General features: G+C 40.2%; 1 protein-coding gene across 1 annotated transcript; it reads right to left on the bottom strand.

Moving 5' to 3' along the window:
* Positions 1-276: 276 nt before the first annotated feature.
* LOC138439236 (endogenous retrovirus group K member 9 Env polyprotein-like) lies at positions 277-18,622 on the bottom strand. Its single transcript, XM_069587764.2, has 2 exons — positions 18,611-18,622; positions 277-2,182 (listed from the first exon to the last, which is right to left on the bottom strand). Exons 1-2 carry the CDS (start codon positions 18,620-18,622, stop codon positions 524-526), a joined length of 1,671 nt encoding a protein of 556 aa, XP_069443865.1. The 3' UTR covers positions 277-523.
* Between the last annotated feature and the right edge of the window lie 4,856 nt (positions 18,623-23,478).

The raw sequence follows: 23,478 nt of genomic DNA, 5'->3' as shown, positions 1-23,478 counted from the left end.
TCGATGGACGTGAGTTTGGGTGAACTCCGGGAGTTGGTGATGGACAAGGAGGCCTGGCGTGCTGCGATTCATGGGGTTGCAAAGAGTTGGACACGACTTGCCGCGGCCAGCACAAGCAAGAGTCGCACCTGCACAGGGAGAGAACGGAGCGTCCCTGCTAAGAAAATAAGAGAGAGACAAAAGATGGGGTTGAGAGGATCAGACCAAAATGGCTAATACCTTGCTTTATTGTGCTGCGGTATATATAAGGTAAAGTACGTGACTTAAGGCACTCACAAGGTTGTTTTTTAATCTCAGGATACAATCACCAGACCCTTACCATTGTATATAGAACACAATCAGAATATCTATCTTCTATGAAGTATACACAATAAGATAATCTATCTTCTATGAAATGTTGCCGAAACCAAACATCTTGGAGCCTTAAGGGTTACAAAAGTTCTTGAGGGTGGCGGGACAGGGAGCTTAGGCACATGTCCTAGGGCCCGGCATACCTGCCAGGGAGCTCCCAAGACTTAACCCTTCACGGGTCGTCCCCCGCAGCTCCCCTCTCTTTATTTTTTAAAAGCTCCATAAGATGTTGGTGTTGCAACATGTTTTTATGTATTAATACTCTCATATGTAGAAATTCTTTAACAATACTACGAATAAGGCAAGGAGCTAAACAAATTATGATAAGCACAACAGTCAGAACCGCGCCCATAGCAATTATACTTCGCCACAGTGAATGAAGGCTAGGAAAGTTAGAAAATAAATTTTGTAAAAAATTATCGACGGTATCAGCTATATTCAAAGTAGCCTTTGGAGAATTTTCGATGTCAAGAATTTCATTATGCAATTGTAAAAGATCTAAAGAAACATTAGTATTAAACCAAATTCCTTGCAGATGTTTTTTCACCTTATCCCACGGAAAGTCAGAAGTATTGTAAAGCTTTTTTGTAACACAAATCCATTTATAATTAGCATGGCATTGAATTTTCATGCGAAAATTAATGCTCTGAACTTGTTCTCCTAGAACTCTAACTACATCATATAAAGCTGATAATCTATCTTCTATTTTTTTATCTATATCTTCTTGAGTTCCCATTACTTTAGTAACATTATATGACAAGGAATCTACAGTATGAGCAGCTTGAATGGATTGTGCTAAAGATACAGAAGCAGTAACAGCAGTTGCTATAAGGGTGATTAAAGATACTATACCCAGAATAATCAGGCTCAGACCTCTTTTAGGACGGCTAAGAGCCGTATTAATGCGTTGTAACAATTCCAAAGCAGTTTCATCATACCATTCTTCAGTTATTTCAACAGGTAACATTACAAAAGCAGGTTGTTTTACTATTATAACTTGTTCTCCTTTGGCTACACCTCTAATGCAATTAGTAAGTATGCAATTAGAACAATTTAAATGATAAATATTCAATGACAGTGTTATTTCCATATGGCCTTGTATCAACATGAATGGGTAAGGAACACAAGCTCGGGGATATAGAAACCCCGTAACTCCTACATTACCATATTTACTTCCACTAATATTGGGCTGTAAATATAGGCTATTGCCATGACCAAAAGCAGCCAAAAGTTTCCACAGTTCAGTTTGAAATATAGGAGCAGTGTTTACAGAAAGAATGGGTGGATGCTGTCCTCGATATTCGGGGAAATCAGGTGTTCCTCCAGGTGCCCAGTCCCATAAAAGGGTGGTATTGGCATTGTTGATGTTATACACCGATGCAATTCGTGCTCGACATAAAGTCCAAGGAGTGTCTATTCCTATGCCGATGCTTAAATGTTTGTCACAAAACGGAATGTCGAGAGGTCCGGTTCCGTCACGGTACGATCTCTTTCCGGTTTTTTCATCAATGCCTGAAATAGTCACTCGAGGATAGGATATATCAGCTGACACCTGTATACAATGAGGATGCTGTGATTGATAAGAAAAGCACATAGGGTATTGAGTAGTAAGACCATAAAAGGAGATATTGGCTTGCTGAGGAGAAATGTGAATATCTGATTTTCCTCCTAAAAGACTTGTATCATTAACATATACAGGTACTGTTTCTTTATCCCATCCTAAGGATTGAATCATAGGCGGATCAGGAATGTATGCCCAAAAAGCCGCAGCTGCCCCATTTTGTATCCGCTGTAACAATAATACCCGCAACGACTGAGCGACTGAACTGAACTGAATCAGAGAGTGGCATGTAAGTACCAAGAAATTTTTGCCATTGTTAATATAAATAGAAGTTTTCTAGGCTAATTCATAAAAGTGATATATTTTATAGGAGAAAGAAAAAAATTTTAATTATATATGTAAAATGTTAACATGCACATGTAATAACAGAGCTGTGGAACCATGCACCAGTAACAGTATGATATTACAAATAGCACAGGGATGTTCAAGGCTTGTTATTTGAAACAGCAAAGATTTAGGGAAAATTATATATCTGTAATAAAAATTATAACTGCTAGCTTATTGAATAGTAACTATACTCTAAGTTTTTTAAAATTAGCAATTTATTTCTCACAAAACCCCTATGGAGTAGGTACCATTATTGTCTCTACTTAGCTTATGCTGCTGCTGCTTCTGCTGCTAAGTCACTTCAGTCATGTCTGACTCTGTGCGACCCCATAGACTTAGCTTATAGTCATATCAAAAAATTATGTATGCTTTACATACTGTGCTGAAATGTTGTTTAAGCAAAAATAAGCAAGATTCAAAACTCCATCACACACACACACACACACACACACAGACGTCAGACTGGGTTTTAAAAATATAACAATAGATTCTCACAAGAATTCAGCTTAAATATAAGGACACAGAAAAGATTAAAAAAAAAAAGGTATTTAGATCTAAACAAAAGTCAATTATATTTCTGTACACCAACCACAAAAACAAGGAAAGTAAAATACTAAAGATTATTCACCTACAAAAGAATAAAATATATCAAGAGCTTGGTAGAAAATCAAGAGATATTTAAAAGTTCTATACTAAATACTACAAAACATTGTTAAGAGCACTTACAGACTACCTAAAAGGAAATAAATACCATTTTGATGGATTAGAAAACTGAATAGTATAATTATATCAAAATTCTAAAAACTTTATCTATACAATCAATGCAATCTCATCAGCTATCACAGCCACGGTGTGTGTGTGTGTATGTGTGTGTCTATGTGTGTAATTTGAAAAGCTGATTCTAAAATGTATGCAGAATGTGAAGGGTTTAGAATAGCCAATGCAATCTTGAAGGACATAACTTGAAGATCTAAACTACCAGACACAGTAATGACTAATAAGTTGGTATTGCCCACTTTGTAATCTTTTGTTTAGGGCCATTCAGTCTCACCCATCTTTATGTTGGATTGTTTGCTTTTAGTTTTTATTTTTTTAGAGTCTTTGGGCTTCCTGAAGGCTCAGATGGTAAAGAATCTGCCTGCGATGCAGGAGATCCAGGTTCGATCCCTGGGCCAGGAAGATTCCCTGGAGAAGGAAGTGGCAACTCATTCCAGATCGACTGCAAAAACAGACTATAAACCTATGAACAGACTACAATTCAGAAACAGATTCAAATACATGGGGTCACCTGATGTTTGACAAAGATGACAATACAGTGGAATGGGGAAAGGATGACAATTACTTTTTTCAATACATGGTGCTGGGTCAATTTGATATCCATTTGAAAACGAATGCTGAACCTTTTATCTTACACCATTGACAAAATCCAATTCTAGATAGATTGTAGATCTAAATGTGAAAAGTAAAAAAATAAAGCTTTTAGGAGAAAACTTAGGAGCATATATCATGACCTTGGAATAGGCAAACATTTCTTAAACAGGACAGAAAAACACTAACCATAAAAGAAAAAAAATGAATAAATTGGATTACATTAAAATTAAAGACTTTTGGTCATCAAAAGACACTGTTAAGGGAAGGAAAAGGAAAGGAAAGCCAGAGTAGATGAGGTTATTTGTACTACATATATCAAAAAAAGAATTCATATCCATATCGTCAAGGACTCGTGTGTGAGTCATTCAGCCATGTCCTACTCTTTGCAGCCCCATGGACTATAGCCTGCCAGGCTTCTCTGTCCATCGGGATTCTCCAGGGAAGAATACTGGAGTGAGTTGCCATTTCCTTCTCCAGGGGATCTTCCTGGCCCAGAGACCGAACCTGGATCTCCTGCATTGCAGGCAGATTCTTTACCATCTGAGCCATCAGGAAGCCCAAAGGACTCTTAAAAAATAACAACTAAAAGCAAACAATCCAACATAAAGATGGGTGAGACTGAATGGTACTAAATGAAAGATTACCAAGTGGCCACAGGAAAGCGGAGGAATGCACACCTTATCTGCAATAAACACAAACAACACCTATAGTAGTACAGTGTAGAGCAACTGAAGTTAATGTACACTTTTGGTGGAAATGCAAATTGATACAATCACTCTGAAAAACTATTTGGCAGTATCACCTGAGCTGAATACGTACATTTCATTAAAAGCATAAGGAACCCTTTGTCCCGCTATCACAATGAATAACTACATGCCAGCAAATTTGGAAATCTCACCAGTGCCACACAACTGGAAAAAGTCAGTTTTCATTCCAAACCCAAAGAAAGGCAGTGCCAAAGAATGTTCAAACTATTGCACAGTTGCACTCATCTCACATGCTAGTAAAGTAATGCTTAAAATTCTCCAAGCCAGGCTTCAGCAATACATGAACCTTGAACTTCCAGATATTGAATCTGGTTTTAGAATAGGCAGAGGAACCAGAGATCAAATTACCAACATAGGCTGGATCATGGAAAAAGCAAGAGAGTTCCAGAAAAACATCTATTTCTGCTCTATTGACTATTCCAAAGCCTTGGGCTGTGTGGATCACAACAAACTGGAAAATTCTGAAAGAGATGGGAATACCAGACCACCTGACCTGCCTCTTGAGAAACTTGTATGCAGGTCAGGAAGCAACAGTTAGAACTGGACATGGAACAACAGACTGGTTCTAAATAGGAAAAGGAGTACGTCAGGGCTCTATATTGTCACCCTGTTTATTTAACTTATATGCAGAGTAGATCACTAGAAATGCTGGGTTGGAAGAAGCATAGTGGGAATCAAGATTGCTGGAAGAAATATCAATAACCTCGATATGCAAATGACACTACCCTTATGGCAGACAGTGAAAAAGAAATTGATGGAAGTGAAAGAGGAGAGTGAAAAAGCTGGCTTAAAGCTCAACATTCAGAAAACTAAGATCATGGCATCTAGTACCATCAGTTCAGTTCATTTCAGTCACTCAGTCATATCCAACTCTTTGCAACCTCATGAATAACAGCACGCCAGGCCTCCCTGTCCATCACCAACTCCCGGAGTTCACTCAAACTCATGTCCATCGAGTCTGTGATGCCATCCAGCCATCTCATCCTCTGTCGTCCCCTTCTCCTCCTGCCCCCAATCCCTCCCAGAATCAGGGTCTTTTCCAATGAGTCAACTATTCGCATGAGGTGGCCAAAGTATTGGAGTTTCAGCTTCAGCATCAATCCTTCCAATGAATACCCAGGACTGATCTCCTTTAGGATGGACTGATTGGATCTCCTTGGGACTCTCAAGAATCTTCTCCAACACCACAGTTCAAAAGCATCAATTCTTTGGCACTCAGCTTTCTTTATAGTCCAACTCTCACATCCATACATGACCATTGGAAAAACCATAGCCTTGACTAGACGGACCTTAGTCGGCAAAGTAATGTCTCTGCTTTTCAATATGCTATCTAGGTTGGTCATAACTTTTCTTCCAAGGAGCAAACGTCTTTTAATTTCATGGCTGCAGTCACCATCTGCAGTGATTTTGGAGCCCCAAAACATAAAGTCTGACACCGTTTCCACTGTTTTCCCATCTATTTCCCATGAAGTGATGGGACCGGATGCCATGATCTTCGTTTTCTGAATGTTGAGCTTTAAGCCAACTTTTTCACTCTCCACTTTCACTTTCATCAAGAGGCTTTGTAGTTCCTCTTCACTTTCTGCCATAAGGGTGGTGTCATCTGCATATCTGAGGTTATTGATATTTGACTCGGCAATCTTGATTCCAGCTTGTGCTTCTTCCAGCCCAGCATTTCTAATGATCTACTCTGCATAGAAGTTAAATAAACAGGGTGGCAATATACAGCCTTGATGTACTCCTTTTCCTGTTTAGAACCAGTCTGTTATTCCATGTCCAGTTCTAACTGCTGCTTCCTGACCTGTATACAGGTTTCTCAAGAGACAGATCAGGTGGTCTGGCATTCCCATCTCTTTCAGAATTTTCCACAGTTTATTGTGATCCACACAGTCAAAGGCTTTAGCATAGTCAATAAACCAGAAACAGATGTTTTTCTGGAACTCTCTTGCTTTTTCCATGATCCAGCAGATGTTGGCAATTTGATCTCTGGTTCCTCTGCCTTTTCTAAAACCAGCTTGAACACCAGGAAGTTCACGGTTCACGTACTGCTGAAGCCTGGCTTGGAGAACGTTGAGCATTACTTTACTAGCGTATGAGATGAGTGCAATTGTGCAGTAGTTTAAGCATTCTTTGGCATTGCCTTTCTTTGGGATTGGAATGAAAACTGACCTCTTCCAGTCTTGAGGCCACTCCTGAGTTTTCCAAATTTGCTGGCATATTGAGTGCAGCACTTTCACAGCATCATCTTTCAGGATTTGAAATAGTTCAACTGGAATTCCATCATCTCCACTAGCTTTGTTCATAGTGATGCTTTCTAAGGCCCACTTGACTTCACATTCCAGGATGTCTGGCTCTAGGTGAGTGACTACACCACTGTGATTATCTGGGTCGTGAAGATCTTTTTTGTACAGTTCTTCTGTGTATTCTTGCCACCTCTTCTTAATATCTTCTGCTTCTGTTAGGTCCATACCATTTCTGTCCTTGATCGAGCCCATCTTTGCATGAAATGTTCCCTTGGTATCTCTAATTTTCTTGAAGAGATCCCTAGTCTTTCCCATTCTGTTTTTTTCCTCAATTTCTTTGCATTGATCACTGAGGAAGGCTTTCTTTTCTCTCCTTGCTATTCTTTGGAACTCTGCATTCAGATGCTTATATCTTTCCTTTTCTCCTTTGCTTTTCACTTCTCTACTTTTCACAACTATTTGAAAGACCTCCTCAGACAGCCATTTTGCTTTTTTGCATTTCTTTTCCATGGGGATGGTCCTGATCCCTGTCTCCTGTACAATGTCACGAACCTCCATCCATAGTTCATCAGGCCCATCACTTCATGGCAAATAGATGGGGAAACAGTGGAAACAGTGGCAGGCTTTATTTTGGGGGGCTCAAAAATCACTGCAGATGGTGATTGCAGCCATGAGATTAAAAGACGCTTACTCCTTGGAAGGAAAGTTACGACCAATCTAGACAGCATATTCAAAAGCAGAGACATTACTTTGCCAGCAAAGGTCCATCTAGTTAAGGCTATGGTTTTTCCAGTAGTCATGTATGGATGTGACTCTTTATAGTCATGTTGGACTATAAAGAAAGCTGAGTGCCAAAGAATTGATGCTTTTGAACTGTGGTGTTAGAGAAGGCTCTTGAGAGTCCGTTGGACTGCAAGGAGATCCAACCAGTCCATCCTAAAGGAGATCAGTCCTGGGTGTTCATTGGAAGGAGTGATCTTGAAGCTGAAACTCCAATACTTTGGCCATCTCATGCAAAGAACTCACTTATTTGAAAAGATCCTGATGCTGGGAAAGATTGAGGGCAGGAGGAAAAGGGGACGACAGGGTATGAGAGTGTTGGATGGCATCACTGACTCTATGGACCTGAGTTTAGGTGGACTCCGGGAGTTGGTGATGGACAGGGAGGCCTGGTGTGCTGCAGTTCATGGGGTCACAAAGAGTGGACACGACTGAGCGACTGAACTGAACTGAACATATATCACATACACAGAGATGATGATATACTTTGCAGTGAGACACTGCAAATTTAATAGGTCTACGTGTACAATACTGGGACTCCAGTTAAACAACACCTTGAACATTTCTTATAAGCCTGGCCTGCCCTGCAAAAACAACATTATCTCTGACTTTTGCAATGCTGATATCTTAAAACAGATCGTGACATTTGTGGATATGGTAATCATGTCAGAAAGGTGAATTTTCCCACCATGAATAGATGAATTAACTAATGTGAACTCAGAAATCTTGAGGGTTATTTCCCACTCAAACAACCTCTTGGTTTTTGGTTTTCATGTGTCTTTTGAAGTCTCAATTTTTTCTTATCACTTTGCAAATAAATTGCTTTTCTTCTTCAAATCTGTAAGTCTTCTTTTGACAATCCTGTGCTATGCTGTGCTGTGCTTAGTTGCTTAGTCCTGTTTGACTCTATGTGACCCCAAGGAATGTATCCTGCCATGCTCTTCTGTCCATGGAATTCTTCAAGCAAGAATACTAGAGTGGATTGCGTGCTCTCCTCCAGGGAATCTTCCAAACCCAGTGATCAAACCCAGGTCTCCTGCATTGCAGGCAGATTCTTTACCATCTGAGCTACTAGGGAAGTCTGAGAATACTACACTGGGTAGCCTATCTCTTCTCCAGGGGATCTCCCCAACTCAGGAAACAAACCGGGGGTCTCCTGTATTGCAGATGGATTCTTTATTAGCTGAGCTACCAGGGAAGCCCTTTGACAATCTTGAGACACAGTAATTCTGCTCCTAGTTATATACCCAACACATGAATGCATATGTTTAATAGACATACATGAATGTGTTCAGAGGAGAACATGAATAAATGAATTGTAGTATCAAATGGATAGAATAGAATGAAGAAAATGAACTGTCACAGATATATTCAGTGGAATACTATATAACATGAGAATGAACATGTTATCGTTGCATGTAACAACACAGATCCATCTCACAACATAATTTTGAGCAAAAGAGGCCAGACACACAAAATACTTACTTTATAATTCCATTTATATATATATAAAGTTTTAAAATACAAGAATTTATCTATGGTACAAGATGTCAGGATGGTGAGATATGGTTATCCTTAGAGATGGATAATGATTAGCTTGAGTGATTCATATGTGCTGATAACAGTCTTGCTTGACCCACACGTTGGTTAAATGGATGTACTCACTTTCTGAAAATCCATGAAAGTTTACATTTAAGATCTGCACACTTTTTTGTAAGTATGTCATTTTAAAAATAAAGTCCATTTTAAATGAAAAATGAGACAGACTGATGATGGAAAGATGAAAGCATATAACATAACAGGTTCGTGAGGAGCAGCCCAGTGCCCATCGCTGACTGTGAATGATACTGGTCTCACCTGTGTGGAGAACAGAAGCTGTGTGTATGAAAGAAAAATAAGCTGAACAAGTTTTTTAGAGTCTTGTTTCCCTCAAACCCGGTAAGACTTTGGCCAGGGATAATACAGATGGGTATAGAGACTGGTTGTCATCTGAAATACGAGAAATATAGAATTAATTAACAAGGATGAGAAGAGACTTGGCCTATAGTGAGAGGAAGGCAAAGGAGAGTCATTATGTTCAGTCATGATCCTAGCCTTTCCCAAGGGTTGATGAACAAGACATTTTCAGCTGCATTCTTTTCTCTTCCAGTCTGGCTCATGATTCAGTTGATTAGTTTAACACAGCTAAAAATGTCATGTATGCAATATCCTTGAATGCTGGGTGTGAGTGTAGCCAAAGCAGGTTAACAGCTGCCAGTTCATTTGCTAGAGCTCCCTGATTATAATATGCAAATGTCTGAATCAAATAGTATCTAGTATTTAATGATCAGCTCCTATATACTCAGACACTGGGAAAACAGGAAAACAAGATATTAGGTCCTCAGAAGAGTTGAGAACATACATGGAGACATAAGGCTACTACATAGGAAACTATGGTGTGGGTGTGAGATGACATTCCAGTGTCTCCCCTGTGTAAAGAACTAACACCAGCACCCAGCAAAGGATCTCAGCTGTGTGAACGGACTGTGAGGTGCAGCACCAGGAAATATCCTAGAGAATTTTCTTGATAACACCTCTGAAACTGCATATATCTTTAAGTTATAGTCATACTTAGACCATTCATGGTATCAAACCTAAGTTTTTGCATAGTTGTGAGGACTACTTATTATTTTCCAACATATTTAGAAAAGATACCAGCACGATGACCTTAAATAACAAAACCTATGCATCATGGAACATGAATGACTCCAGATACTGGAACTCATCTTGACCCAATCCTGCTGACAGTTTTTACATGAAATGGAAGGTCAGTAACACTTTGGAGCCCTATGGATACATCTTACTAGTCATAACAGAAAGAAGATATGCTCACTCTCTCACTGGCTGGCACAAACTATGAGAATCAAGACAGTGCAAAAATAAGTAAATTTCCCTCTCAGAACCAACAAAGAAATTATCAGATGTGGAGTTCAGCTTGTGAGTGAGCATCTGGGTTTTAGTACAATGGTATGAAGCAAAACTTATGAAGATGGATTCACAAGCAGATATAAGCATCACAAGAGATTGACAAAAATATTTGGGAAGAGTCACTGTGAGAAAACACTAGACTGTCTTTTAGTTGAGGGACTCAGAGCATCAAAGTTGAAGGCATTCATGTAAATCTCACCCCATTCATTCCCTCAGCAGATATTCACTGAGTCTCTGAAGTGCTTGGAATAGGGTGAGTCCTTTGTGCAGGGTTGCTGGCCAGGCCACCCTGCAGGCCTAGACAGTGAGAAGGAGGAACACTGAGAAAATGGAGGTGTGCGACAACAGCACAGCTTCAAGAAACCTTGGGACATGCTGGTAACGTAACACTGGGGAAGTCAACGTAACCCTTGACTTCTAGGGTCACTGTTAAACATATAAACAACTGTCTTCAAAGGTTCTTGGGGAAGCCCTATAGCCTCTGATGTATATAATGGATGCACTGGAGTCAAGGGAGAAAGACAGTTAGAAAAATGGTGTACAGTCAGCATTGCCCTCATATTGATAACATGTCTGAGAACAGCTGATCCAAACACACTCCTTAGCTCTACCCCAACATACACATGAAGAGCTAAAATAATCCCCAAATCCTGTGCAATTCTGCAGGTCTCACAGTGCAGTAAAATACCTTTACCAATGCAAAACATTCAGAGTCACTACAGAGGCCTCATATTTCAGTGGAAAGAACCCAGACTCAGAGTTTGAAGACTTGAGTTCAGGTCTGTCAAAATTAAGTAAGACTTAGATGAGCTACCAGCATCTCAGGTTCTTATCTGTAACCAGAAGTATAATAATAAGACCACAGAGAGATAGCAATAATGACACAAGATCGATACCTACAAAAACGCTTTGTTCATTCCAAAACATAACAGAAATATTTGTCATTAGAATTTATTCATCCTGAACCAAATCCAACCTCAACATATTTAAGAGTATTCTCTTAAATACCTGCTACTATACATATATCTTTTATATCCTCTCTTTTCCTAAGCATTGACAGTGAAGAAGAGCTGACTAGCATCTATAGATGAAGCATCTGATTCTGGCTTCTCTCCATAAGGACAAATTAATTCTCAGTTTTTTGGTTCAGGTGCTGTGTTTATCCAGTGCCTTGCACTCAAGTTCAGGGCATGATTCCATTCAGCCCTAAGCAATTCACATTAGACATATTCGAGCCACACCCCATTCATTCACCTCTGTTTCCGATGGAGCCTGTGGCCATGCTTGACTCATCATGCAGTGTTTTCAAGTGAGAAGAAGGAGGACAGCAACTAGACTGTTCCTTGTGACAATGGCCAAAGATCACAGCAATTCAATGTAGTACTGACAACTAGTTTACTGCGGGTCATACTTCTCTAATCACCTATATTCCTCTAAGCTTCCCTAAGTTTTTTCTTTTTTTGAGAGTATATGAGTTCAGTTCAGTTCAGTTCAGTTCAGTCGCTCAGTCGTGTCCGACTCTTTGAAACCCAATTAATCGCAGCACACCAGGCCTCCCTGTCCATCACCAACTCCCCGAGTTCACTCAGACTCACGTCCATCGAGTCAGTGATGCCATCCAGCCATCTCATCCTCTGTCGTCCCCTTCTCCTCCTGCCCCCAATCCCTCCCAGCATCAGGGTCTTTTCCAATAAGTCAACTCTTTGCATGAGGTGGCCAGAATACTGGAGTTTCAGCTTTAGCATCATTCCTTCCAATGAATACCCAGGACTGATCTGCTTTAGGATGGACTGATTGGATCTCCTTGCAGTCCAAGGGACTCTCAAGAGTCTTCTCCAACACCATGGTTTAAAAGCATCAATTCTTTGGCACTCAGCTTTCTTCACAGTCCAACTCTCACATCCATACATGACCACTGGAAAAACCATAGCTTTGACAAGATGGACCTTTGTTGGCAAAGTAATGTCTCTGCTTTTGAATATGCTACTTAGGTTGGTCATAACTTTCCTTCCAAGGAGTAAGCTTCTGCTGCTGCTGCTAAGTCGCTTCAGTCGTGTCCGACTCTGTGCGACCCCATAGATGGCAGCCCACCAGGCTCCTCTGTCCCTGGGAGTCTCCAGGCAAGGAGTAAGCTACTACTTGCCAAAAATTTCAGAGACACCTGTCTCTGAAATCAAGGTACACACAGACAGTGCAGCTTTATAATGATCCTTGTATTTTACTACTAAATGATTGGAATGCAAAGAGCAGAACTCCATAGATGGTTTAAACCAAGGATAAATGAACAGTGATTGTCAGGCCATGATGGCCTGCAGTTTTATACAAGACTTATGATCATCATTCCCAATGTCAAAGCAAAAGAATTCAAGACAGAAAAGGCTCCCAAGTGTTCCATGTCATTTATAAGGAAGGTGGTGCCAGGGATGTTCCACCATACAGAGCTGAGTCCTGGCATCTGGCTCTTATGAGAAATAAATGGCATCTGGTCTGACATTCGCTGGGTGTATTTATTTCCTACTCCTGTTGTAACAAATTGTCACAAACTTAGAGGCCTAAAACAAATTTTTTCTTTTACAGTTCTGAAGGTCAGAAGTTAAAAATTAGTCTTAAAAGGCTAAAATCAAAACGCTGGCAAGTCTGATTCCTTATAGAGTCCAGGGAGAATCAATTCCATGGCTCTACCAGCTTCTAAAGACTATCATCATCCCTTGGCTTGTGGTATATCACTGCAGTCTCTGCTTCTGTAGTCACACTGCCTTCTCTTACTAACTTCGATCTCCTGCCTCTCTTTCATAAGGACACTTCTGGTTACATGAGCCCACCCAGACAATTCAGAATAATCTACCCTTTTCGAAATCCTCCATTTAATCACATCTGCAAAGTCCCTTTTGCCCTATTAGGTGACATTCACAGATTCTTGAGATTAAGATGTGGATCTTGGGCACCATTACTCCCATTATTGACTGCCTGGTTCAAACTGTCCTGCCTAGCTCGGGATGTGAGAACTCTTCTAGTCAGGGGGAAAAAAGCTAAGACTGGCTTAAATTGACAGGCAGTAACCACAGTTTTCTCTTTTCTTTATCCCAGTATCTTAAATAGTTCATAACACAATAGGTGCTCAAAATAACAAAGCTTGCTAGTTGTCCCGATATGCTTTTCATACTTTGTCCTTTGTTAACAGAATGCCCTGGTTTTGTTGTGTGCAAAGCTGCTCACCATTAGGTGTTTTCAAGTTCTGGCTAATGGGAGCAGGAGCGAAGTTCACAACTTTCAGACTGTGCTCCTAGAGTGAAACAGAGGACCCTTTCTCCCCTCCTCTTTCCCTTCCTGCTGGCTGGAATTAAGATGTGATAACAGGAACAAAATGATTGAATTAGACTGTGAGATGGAAGCCACGAGCTGAGGACCAACAGGAAGATGGAGCCTGGATCCTAGGCGTGGTGGAACTACTCTATCAGCCTGGGACCATTTGTGCCCAGACACTTAAAGACGACTGAATTAGAAAGGAATAAACTTCTGTCTTGTTGGGCCTTTGTTAATAGAAGCCAAACTCCTTTGTTAAGATAGCCAAACTATCCTAACGTAATTCTCAATGTATGAACTTGATATTGGAACAAACTATTTCTCTCCACAGCTTTGACACTAAATGGATATATGATCTCACATAGATCAGTGTGCCTCTCTGAACCTTGGTTCCTTTAGCGGAAAAATAGAAATGATAATAATACAGACCTCATGTGCTGCAAATATTAAATGAGAGTGGACATGTGGCCATCATTTGTGAACTCTAAGGCACTTTACAAATATAAGGGTTGAAAGATTAAAATGTAATTTCTGATTCCTCCTCAAACATACTTGGCTTTTTAACATTTTATTGTCTAAAAGGCTCTGCCAATTTTCTCATTGACTTTCACTTATTAAATAAGGTCAGTAATATAATTTGTAGAATATATATAAACTTCTTTTCTTCCAGGATTTAATAAACATGTTTGTTTTGAACGGAAAAGAATGAGACCCATTTTTTTTTTAATTACCCTTTGAGAAAATGTTTGCTAAAACAGTGTAGGGGAATAAAACTAACCTTTCCTTCTACCCTGATAAATTCTTAGCTAGGACTACTGGTACAAAAGATAGATTAATAGGAGAAAAACACACACATTTATTTAATAAAAGTTTTACATGACATGAGACCCCTCTTAAGGAAATGAAGACTCAAAGACCAAGTTAGAGTTGAGTGTTTATATACTGAACTGCACAGAGAAGTGAACCATAAAAACACGACAAAGCAAAGGGGCTTGGGTTAGGACAGTTAATGGCAGAAAAGTAACTGGGAAAATAAGGGCGAGTTTAACAAGCCTTGTTTGTACATGTTATTTTCTACTACCACTTCCCATTTTTGGTGATAAGAATGCTACTGCCCTCCTGGCATAGGATGTATATCTCCCATGTGGGGTTTTACTTCCTTCTCCTTAGAGTACCCATTGTGCATCTGCTGTTTTTTAATTTCTTTAGCTAAAAGTAAGCCCTGTACCAGAGTGGCATATTTTGAGATGGCATGTTTTGCACCCTTTAACCAGGCTTAAATAATGTCTATCCCTCTATCAGTGACTCTGTGTAAGAGACCATGGTTCCCATCTGTGGATTCTGAATGACGAACTTGAAAAGGAAATGTGGATAGCTGTGTGCTGGATGGGGTTAAAGGTCAAATTACAGGAACTCAGACTGGTCACTCAGAGCATCAAAGTGGTAAAAAAAACAGCTCTTTCCACATAAAGAAGGTCTAGAACACCATAGAAAAAGCTATGGTTTTTCCAGTAGTTATGTATGGATGTCAGAGCTGGGCCATAAAGAAAGCTGAGTGCTGAAGAATGCTTTTGAACTGCGGTGTTGGAGAAGACTCTTGAGGGTCCCTTGGATTGCAAAGAGATCCAGCCAGTCCATCCATCCTAAAGGAAATCAGTCCTGAATAATCATTGGAAGGACTGATGCTGAATCTGAAGCTCCAATACTTTGGCCACATGCTGCAAAGAAATGACTCATTGGAAAAGACCCTGATGCTGGGAAAGATTCAAGGCAGGAGGAGAAGGGGATGATAGAGGATGAGATGGTTGGATGGCATCACCAACTCAACAGACATGAGTTTGAGCAAGCTTCAGGAATTGGTGATGGACAGGGAAGACTGGAGTGCTGCAGTTCATGGGGTCGCAAAGAATCAAACACAACTGAGCGACTGAACTGAATTGAATCTAAAACACCCTGCCCAGGCAGCAGGGAGACAATAGCATATGATGTTCTTAGTATGTGGTTTGTCTCCCAGCTTCAGATCTCTGAGTTAAATCACAGCTTAAACTCCATGTTCAGAATGTGCTTATAGCAGAGTTTAAGGAGCACAACTGTTCGACAGAAGGGCACAGGCTGGCTGCTGGACAAATCCCCTACTGTCCGAATGGCCATCTGGATTTGCATCAAGGACTGGTAAACAGGCATTCTCTAAACCCCTCAGGGTGATTTTTGATTACTCTTTACCCTTTGTTTTCATTCCTTCCTCTCTGTGGAACCCGAGATGTGGCAAAATAAAAAGAGCATTTCAGAACCAAAGAGAGAAAATTGACCTCTTACATTTTGGCATCAGTGGTACTTAAGTAAAGGCTTTATAAATGTGTAATATAATGGGAGAGTGAAGTGAATGTATGGTTCCTTTTGTTATCCTCGTGTCCACACATGTAAGAGTCATACTTACATTTTTTCTTACCTCAACTCCGGTTTCTCATTGACAAATTTTACCATGTTTTTGTGCAAATTTAAAGACAATCCTTAATAGGTAACTGAATTTCAAATTTGCAATCTGATAGTCACAAAGAGCTTTCATCTGTTTCATTTATGTTTGCTGTGTATTGGGAGCTATTATACATGTAAAGGTTGTTCTGGATGAATAACAAACTGGTACATGTAAAACCACCCAGTACACTGTAATTACAAACTGGAAGCTCATAACTGATGCATGAACCACTTCCTTTATGAGTTACTGGGCTTTATTCATGACTTTTTCCATTGGAGGGGCCCAGTCTTCTGGCTCTACCTTTAATAATTATGATAATCATAATAGCTATAATAATGCAGCATTACTTTCTAATTACAAAGAAAATTTCTTCTAAAGAGCTCAAAGCACTTGACAGACATTATCTCATTCATTCTCATAAGGCCTCTGTGCTGCTTGTCAGTCACCAGCATGATCATAGTAACAAGATGGTCACTTTCACTTCTCAGCACTCTCATAAGGCCAAGATGGCAAGAAGAACTATCATGCTTCCCAGACTCTGGCTGAAACTTTCAGCTGTTTCTGATCAGTCTTCATCACGCAACTATAGACATCAGTAACCACTCCAGGGCTGTGAAAGTGCTGCACTCAATATGCCAGCAAATTTGGAGAACTCAGCAGTGGCCACAGGACTGGAAAAGGTCAGTTTTTATCCCAATCCCAAAGAAAGGCAATGCCAAAGAATGCTCAAACTACCACACAATTACACTCATCTCACACGCTAATAAGGTAATGCTCAAAATTCTCCAAGCCAGGCTTCAGCAGTATGTGAACCATGAACTTCCAGATGTTCAAGCTGGATTTAGAAAAGGCAGAGGAACCAGAGATCAAATTGTCAACATCCACTGGATCATGGAAAAAGCAACAGAGTTCCAGAAAAACATCTATTTCTGCTTTATTGACTATGCCAAAGCATTTGACTGTGTGGATCACAATAAACTGTGGAAAATTCTGGAAGAGATGGGAATGCCAGACCACCTAATCTGCCTGTTGAGAAACCTATAGGCAGGTCAGGAAGCAACAGTTAGAACTGGATATGGAACAACAGACTGGTTCCACATAGGAAAAGGAGTACGTCAAGGCTGTATATTGTCACCTTGCTTATTTAACTTCTATGCAGAGTACATCATGAGAAACGCTGGGCTGGTAGAAGCACAAGCTGGAATCAAGATTGCCGGGAGAAATATCAATAACCTCAGATATGCAGATGACACAACGCTTATGGCAGAAAGTGAAGAGGAACTAAAAAGCCTCTTGATGAACGTGAAAGAGGAGAGTGAAAAAGTTGGCTTAAAGCTCAACATTCAGGAAACGAAGATCATGGCATCCAGTCCCATCACTTCATGGGAATTAGATGGGAAATAGTGGAAACAGTGTCAGACTTTAATTTTTTGGGCTCCAAAATCACTGCAGATGGTGATTGCAGCCATGAAATTATAAGACGCTTACTCCTTGGAAGGAAAGTTATGATCAATCTACATAGCATATTGAAAAGCAGAGACATTACTTTGCCTACTAAGGTCCATCTAGTTAAGGCTATGGTTTTTCCTGTAGTCATGTATGGATGTGAGAGTTGGACTATAAAGAAAGCTGAGTGCCAAAGAATTGATGCTTTTGAACTGTGGTGTTGGAGAAGACTCTTGAGAGTCCCTTGGACTGCAAGGAGATCCAATCAGTCCATCCTAAAAGAGATCAGCCCTGGGTATTCATTGGAAGGAGTGATGTTAAAGCTGAACCTCCAATACTTTGGCCACCTCATGCGAAGAGTCGACTCATTGGAAAAGACTGATGCTGGGAGGGATTGGGGGCAGGAGGAGAAGGGGACGACAGAGGATGAGATGGCTGGATGGTATCACGGACTTGAAGGACGTGAGTCTGAGTGAACTCCAGGAGTTGGTGATGGACAGGGAGGCCTGGTGTGCTGCGATTCATGGGATTGCAAAGAGTCGGACACAACTGAGCGACTGAACTGAACTGAAGTGAACTGAACTGAACCACTCCAGTATTCTTGGGCTTCCCTTATGACTCAGTTGGTAAAGAATGTGCCTGCAGTGTGGGAGACCTGGGTTCAATCCCTGGGTTGCAAAGATCCCCTGGAAAAGGAAAAGGTTACCACTCCAGTACTCTGGACCAGAGAATTCCATGGAACTGTCCAGGGGGCCACAAAGAGTGGACACGACTGAGCGACTTTCACTTTCACTTTTCACAATGGGATAGAAAGAATTGCCTGCCAGTGCCCCTTTAAGGAAGAGAAATTGTTTATGGTTTTGTCATGTCCTTGCTTATCATTTAACATTGTGTCCTTAGAAAGACACAAAGCTTAACATTCTGTGTCAATGAAGAGTTCCCAAATACATAAACTCACCCCAGGTGACATGTTCCCGCTGCACTTCCACATCTTAAATACACTGATTGATCAGTCCTCCAGGACAGGGCTCAGCAAATTGTGTGGCTAAGAACAGTTTTCATGTTTTTAAATAGTTTTAAGTGTAAAGTGGTTATACATAAATTCCTAAACAATATCCTGGATTTTGCCTCTTGGACTCTAAAGGCTAAAATAGTTACCATATGGTTCTTTAAATGTTTGCCAATTCCTACTCCAGAAAATATGACAAAGACATGAAGGCTTGGACAGTGGTAGATGAGCAGAATGGGGGACCCCTGACGTACCCCTGGGGGCAGTCAGGAAAAGTCCTGATGCTAAGATGCATACAGCACCTGACAGAAAAAGCTCAGAGCTGGTCATGATTTCCTAATGTTCCATAGGCCCATATAATTTCTCAGGGTGATTATTTCTTGGGTCTTAACCATACTTTTCCCAGAAAAGCTTATTCTGTATATCTCTAATATGGCTGCACTGATATTTTTTTGTTTCCTCTTGAGGTTCAGATCTTTCAAGCCAACTGTACTGCTTCACAATCATTGAGTGTGTATTTTTAACTGTATGCACTGCTTGTGGCTGGCAGTTTTATTTGTACTAGAAAAAGGATTAAAAGCATAGTTATGACACACCTTAGAGATGTTTACTAGCCTTTATAGTCAGTGAGTAAGCAATGGGTGTGGCAGTTTTGACTTATTCACGTTCACATGGTGTTTTGCTTTTCTGATCTCTCATCTTTGGATGAAGCCTCAATCTAAGTTTCAAGGCATTTCATATTTTAAATCTTTTTGGAAACAGAGTTTGGTAAGAACCTCCAAGCAAAGGACAGACTGGTTGATAAGCCTGGTATTCGTGGGTCACAAAGGACTGTTGGATACTTTCCATCTCTAGGTTGGGACTGCCTTTTCTCATCTCTTAGAGCACTTGTACTTCTCAGCTTGGCATCTTGATTACTTTCCCTTCCTGTTTATTATTCCTCTTGTTGGACCAAAAGTATGGCAGCACAAAATAAGGATTTGGGAAGAAGAATTAGTTGGACACACATATTTTGAGATCAGCTTTAGTTTAGTGAAGTCTTTATAAGTATTTAGTAGTGGGAGAGAGGTCTTCAACACAGGTTTTTGGGTCAGGTCTTCTTTTGGCTAAATAAATGGTAAATAGAGTTCATCTCTGAGAATGAAGGAATAATGGCAAGACTAGAGGGCAGACACACTGAAACCATAATCACAGAAAACTAGTCAATCTAATCACACTAGGACCACAGCCTTGTCTAACTCAATGAAACTAAGCCATGCCCTGTGGGGCCACCCAAGATGGGGGGGCATGGTGGAGAGGTCTGACACAATGTGGTCAACTGGAGAAGGGAATGGCAAACCACTTCAGTATTCTTGCCTTGAGAACCCCATGAACAGTATGAAAAGGCAAAATGATACGATATTGGAAGAGGAACTCCCCAGGTCAGTAGGTGCCCAATATGCTACTGGAGATCTGTGGAGAAATAACTCCAGACTCATTGGAAAAAGACTCGGATGCTGGGAGGGATTGGGGGCAGGAGGAGAAGGGGACGACAGAGGATGAGATGGCTGGATGGCATCACTGACTCGATGGACGTGAGTCTGAGTGAACTCCGGGAGTTGGTGATGGACAGGGAGGCCTGGCGTGCTGTGATTCATGGGGTCACAAAGAGTCGGACACGACTGAGTGACTGAACTGAACTGAACTGAAGCATAGGCTGCTCAGGCACTGTGTTCTTAGTATGTGAGTATGTCACAACAACAAACCCGGTCCTACCTGTGAGGCTGGATATTGAATATCATGGACACATTTTACCCTGTTTTGTCCCCTCTTGCCTTACAGGGCAGAAAGGATGAGATAATATTAGCTTCTGGAGAAATAGCCAACACAGCAAACCTACTGTATGTGATTGTGAGCATCATGCTGGCAATACAAAGGATTAGTGGCACCCTGTAAAGCAGGAAAACATTTTTATGGCAACAGATAGCAGAAGACAGAAGACAAGCTGTAAAAATAATCTTTGTAAGTCAGTGTTAAAGTTCTATTGAAACTTTAAAAAGTAACTTCTGCTATGATTCCAAAACACAGGCAACGAGATGAACTAGAGTTCATTAAATATAAGAACGTTTATGTATTAACAGACACAAACAAGAAAGTGGAAAAACAACCAACAGAATAGGAGAAAATATTTGCAAATTATGTATCTGATAAGGAATTAATATTTAGAATATATAAAGAACTCCTACAATTTAGCAACAACAAAACAAACAACCCCATTTAAAAATAGTCAAAGGTGACCCACAGAAACTAGTCACAGTAAAATGTCAGCTTCAGATGATAAGTTGAAGGGGTTCTGTTGAGCCAAATTCACTGAAGAATCTGATGTACTTCTGTGAACCACCTCTGACTCAAGGGCAGTTTGCCGACTCTGCAGATGCCAGAGGAAAGAGAACTCGGCCCAGAGTCAGAAGAAGGGGGTTATGTCTTATCTTTGCCATCTATTGAGTATTGTTGGGTTAATCACTTGGATTTTGTGTGCTTCAGAGAATCAATAAAAATCAAGAAACATGAAAAAATAGCCAAAGGATCTGAATAGATGTCTTTCCAAAGAAGATACACAAAAAACCAGCAAGTACAAAAGAGGATGCTCAGCATCATTAGTCCTTCAGTTCAGTTCAGTTCAGTCACTCAGTCGTGTCCAACTCTTTGTGACCCCATGAATCGCAGCATGCCAGGCCTCCCTGTCCATCACCAACTCCCAGAGTTCACCCAAACTCATGTCCATCAAGTCAGTGATGCCATCCAGCCATCTCATCCTCTGTTGGCCCCTTCTCCTCCTGCCTCCAACCCCTCCCAGCATCGGAGTCTTTTCCAATGAGTCAACTCTTTGCATCAGGTGGCCAAAGTATTGGAGTTTCAGCTTCAGCATCAGTCCTTCCAATGAACACCCAGGACTGATCTCCTTTAGGATGGACTGGTTGGATCTCCTTGCAGTCCAAGGGACTCTCAAGAGTCTTCTCCATTAGTCATTAGGAAAATACAAATCACAATCACAGTGAGATACCACTTCATACCTCCTAGGATGACAAAAATAACAATAGTAACAGCAAAAACTAGAAAATAACAAGTACCGGTGGGGATGTGAAGAAATTAGAATCCTTGTGCACTGTTGGTAAAAATGTAAAATCATGCTGCCATTGTGAGAAACAGTTTGATGTTTCCTCAAAAAGTTAAACACAGAACTATGATATCACCTAGTAATTCCACTTCAAGTTTTATACCGAAAAGAATTGAAAGCAGTGACTTGAACAGATATCTGTATACCAGTGCTCACAGAAACAACCCAGGGTCTATCAACAGATGATGGAATAAATAAAATGTGGTATATAAAAACAGTGGAATGCTATTCAGCCATAAAAAGGTATGACATTTTGATGTGTGCTATTACACAGGTGTGTGATTAATGAAATAAGTTTGACATGGAAGGGCTGATATTGTATGATTCCACTAGAATGTGGGGTACCTAGAGCGGGTAAATTCACAGAGACAGAAAGTAGAAGAGAGGTTACCAGAATCTTGGGTCAGGGAGAAGGAAAAGTGATTTGTTCCTGGATACAGAGTTGGGGATAAAGAAAATAATGTTGGGGATAATGAAAAAGTGATGGGTATAAATACTGGTGATGCTTACACAGCACTGTGAATGTTTTTAACGCCACTGAATTGTACACTTATAAATGATTAAAATAAGAGTATATTGCTACATTTATATTTTTCCATGATAAAAGAAATTTTTAAAAAATCTTTGATATTCACTTCAATCCTTGGTTTTTGCCAAAGAGCCAATCCCTTTATTCTTATTTTGAGCTTTTGTTCTTTTCATTAGAAAGGTGGTTTCTAACTTGAAACTGACAGCAAAGCTGCCTGAGACAGCAGCTGTGACTCTGCACTGCTCTCCGGGAACTGGAATCGTGTCTGCAGTTATAATTTCAGCACATGTGGACTGAGCTTGTAATATGTGTATTATGGAGCAGAGCTACAATTCATCTTAATGATGGTATGTGAAAGAACATCTCGGCAGGGCACCTTAATGAAATGACAATTGGTTGAAGACTTAGAAGATTAAAAATACCCAAGACTTTCAGAAGCCATATCTACTCTCATTTGGATCCTTTAAGGGATAGTGTAAAATAATGTTCTTTGCTATAAGAAAGCTTATAGAAAAAACAGCAAAAATCTTTTTAATATAGTTTTCAAGGATGTAGCTATTAAAATTGTCTAATAAGAAAGCTAAAAATACGAACCTAATTCTCAAGCTTGAATATATCATATAGACACTTAATGACAAAAACTTCCTAATGAATGGACTAAAACATTGCCCCAAATATTTAGATTCTCTTATAATGAAATATTTGTAATTCCCCCTATGGAGGAGATATTATTGGTCAAACCCTTTGTTAGACACAGTATGAGTGTCTTAACTCTGAGGTCAGTCTTATGAGGCAGGTGATAGTAAACCTGCTTCACTGATGAGAAAACTGAGGCTCAGAAATGTTAAATACATTGACCAGGGCTCATGGTAGACAAGACTTCACTGTTGCTAAGGCATGACTATCACTTAATAGCAAAACTGTGGCCATATTGTATGTCCCATTTTATAGTCATCATGTTAATCAATACTGCAAAGAGAAAAATTATAGACAGGCAAGACTCTTTTTCTTGGTCCAAAATGGCAAATAAAAAGCAATGTATTTCATGACAAGAATTCTAAATTCACTCCCTGGCTCCATCTCAATCATAGTGGATAACTTGAAATAGCTACTCACTATCTTACTTAGTTT

Source organism: Ovis canadensis, chromosome 4 (genome assembly GCF_042477335.2).
Source record: "Ovis canadensis isolate MfBH-ARS-UI-01 breed Bighorn chromosome 4, ARS-UI_OviCan_v2, whole genome shotgun sequence".
In the NCBI taxonomy this organism is placed as follows: Eukaryota; Metazoa; Chordata; class Mammalia; order Artiodactyla; family Bovidae; genus Ovis; species Ovis canadensis.
Note: the sequence above shows the minus strand (reverse complement) of the source record. Positions and strands in the feature narration are given on the sequence as shown.